The following is a 553-nucleotide window of genomic DNA, read 5'->3' on the forward strand; positions in this document are numbered from 1 at the left end:
TAAAAATTTAATAATGAGCACAGCATTTTCCACATTTTTTATGCATTTTCCCCGGTGCCATGTGGTTAACAGAGTGAACGGTAATAATTGCATTTTTTATTACTTAAAAATAAATAAAAAATAAAAATATATGACCACCAAATAACTAATGCAACAAAGGTGTGGAAATTATGATCTTTACCTGCATGTTGATGGAACCTTGCCAAGGAAAATGCCATAGGTGTACACAATACGTGGCTTCTTAGGCTGTTGACGTTTACGATTCTGGCCTTCCCCCTCAATGATTTCCTGAAAATAGGACACATTTTTCACTTTATTATTCTATAATTTAAAAAATCTAAATTGTCACTGTAATAGTAATTTTGAATATATTAGAAAAACACATTAATTTGTATCTTATAAGTGATGCCATCTTACAATCACAAAATATTATCCATCTTTCAGGGTGAATCAACCCAATGCCTTCAGTAGAACCTGGGATTCTCAGAAAACTGGGCTCGCTTCCGAGGCCTTTTTCAGAAGTAATTGGAACACAGCTACTATAACCGATAGT

General features: G+C 33.5%; 1 protein-coding gene across 3 annotated transcripts in view; it reads right to left on the reverse strand.

The window, feature by feature from the left end:
- LOC119588580 (methenyltetrahydrofolate synthase domain-containing protein-like) overlaps positions 1-553 on the reverse strand; it is a gene marked incomplete in the record, with an annotated part of 56,358 nt that overhangs the window by 6,734 nt on the left and 49,071 nt on the right. For all 3 annotated transcript variants that reach the window (XM_037937222.1, XM_037937220.1, XM_037937221.1), the window contains 1 exon segment: positions 182-288. In XM_037937222.1, the coding sequence (XP_037793150.1) occupies positions 182-288 (107 nt within the window).

Source organism: Penaeus monodon, chromosome 24 (assembly GCF_015228065.2).
Source record: "Penaeus monodon isolate SGIC_2016 chromosome 24, NSTDA_Pmon_1, whole genome shotgun sequence".
NCBI lineage: Eukaryota > Metazoa > Arthropoda > Malacostraca > Decapoda > Penaeidae > Penaeus > Penaeus monodon.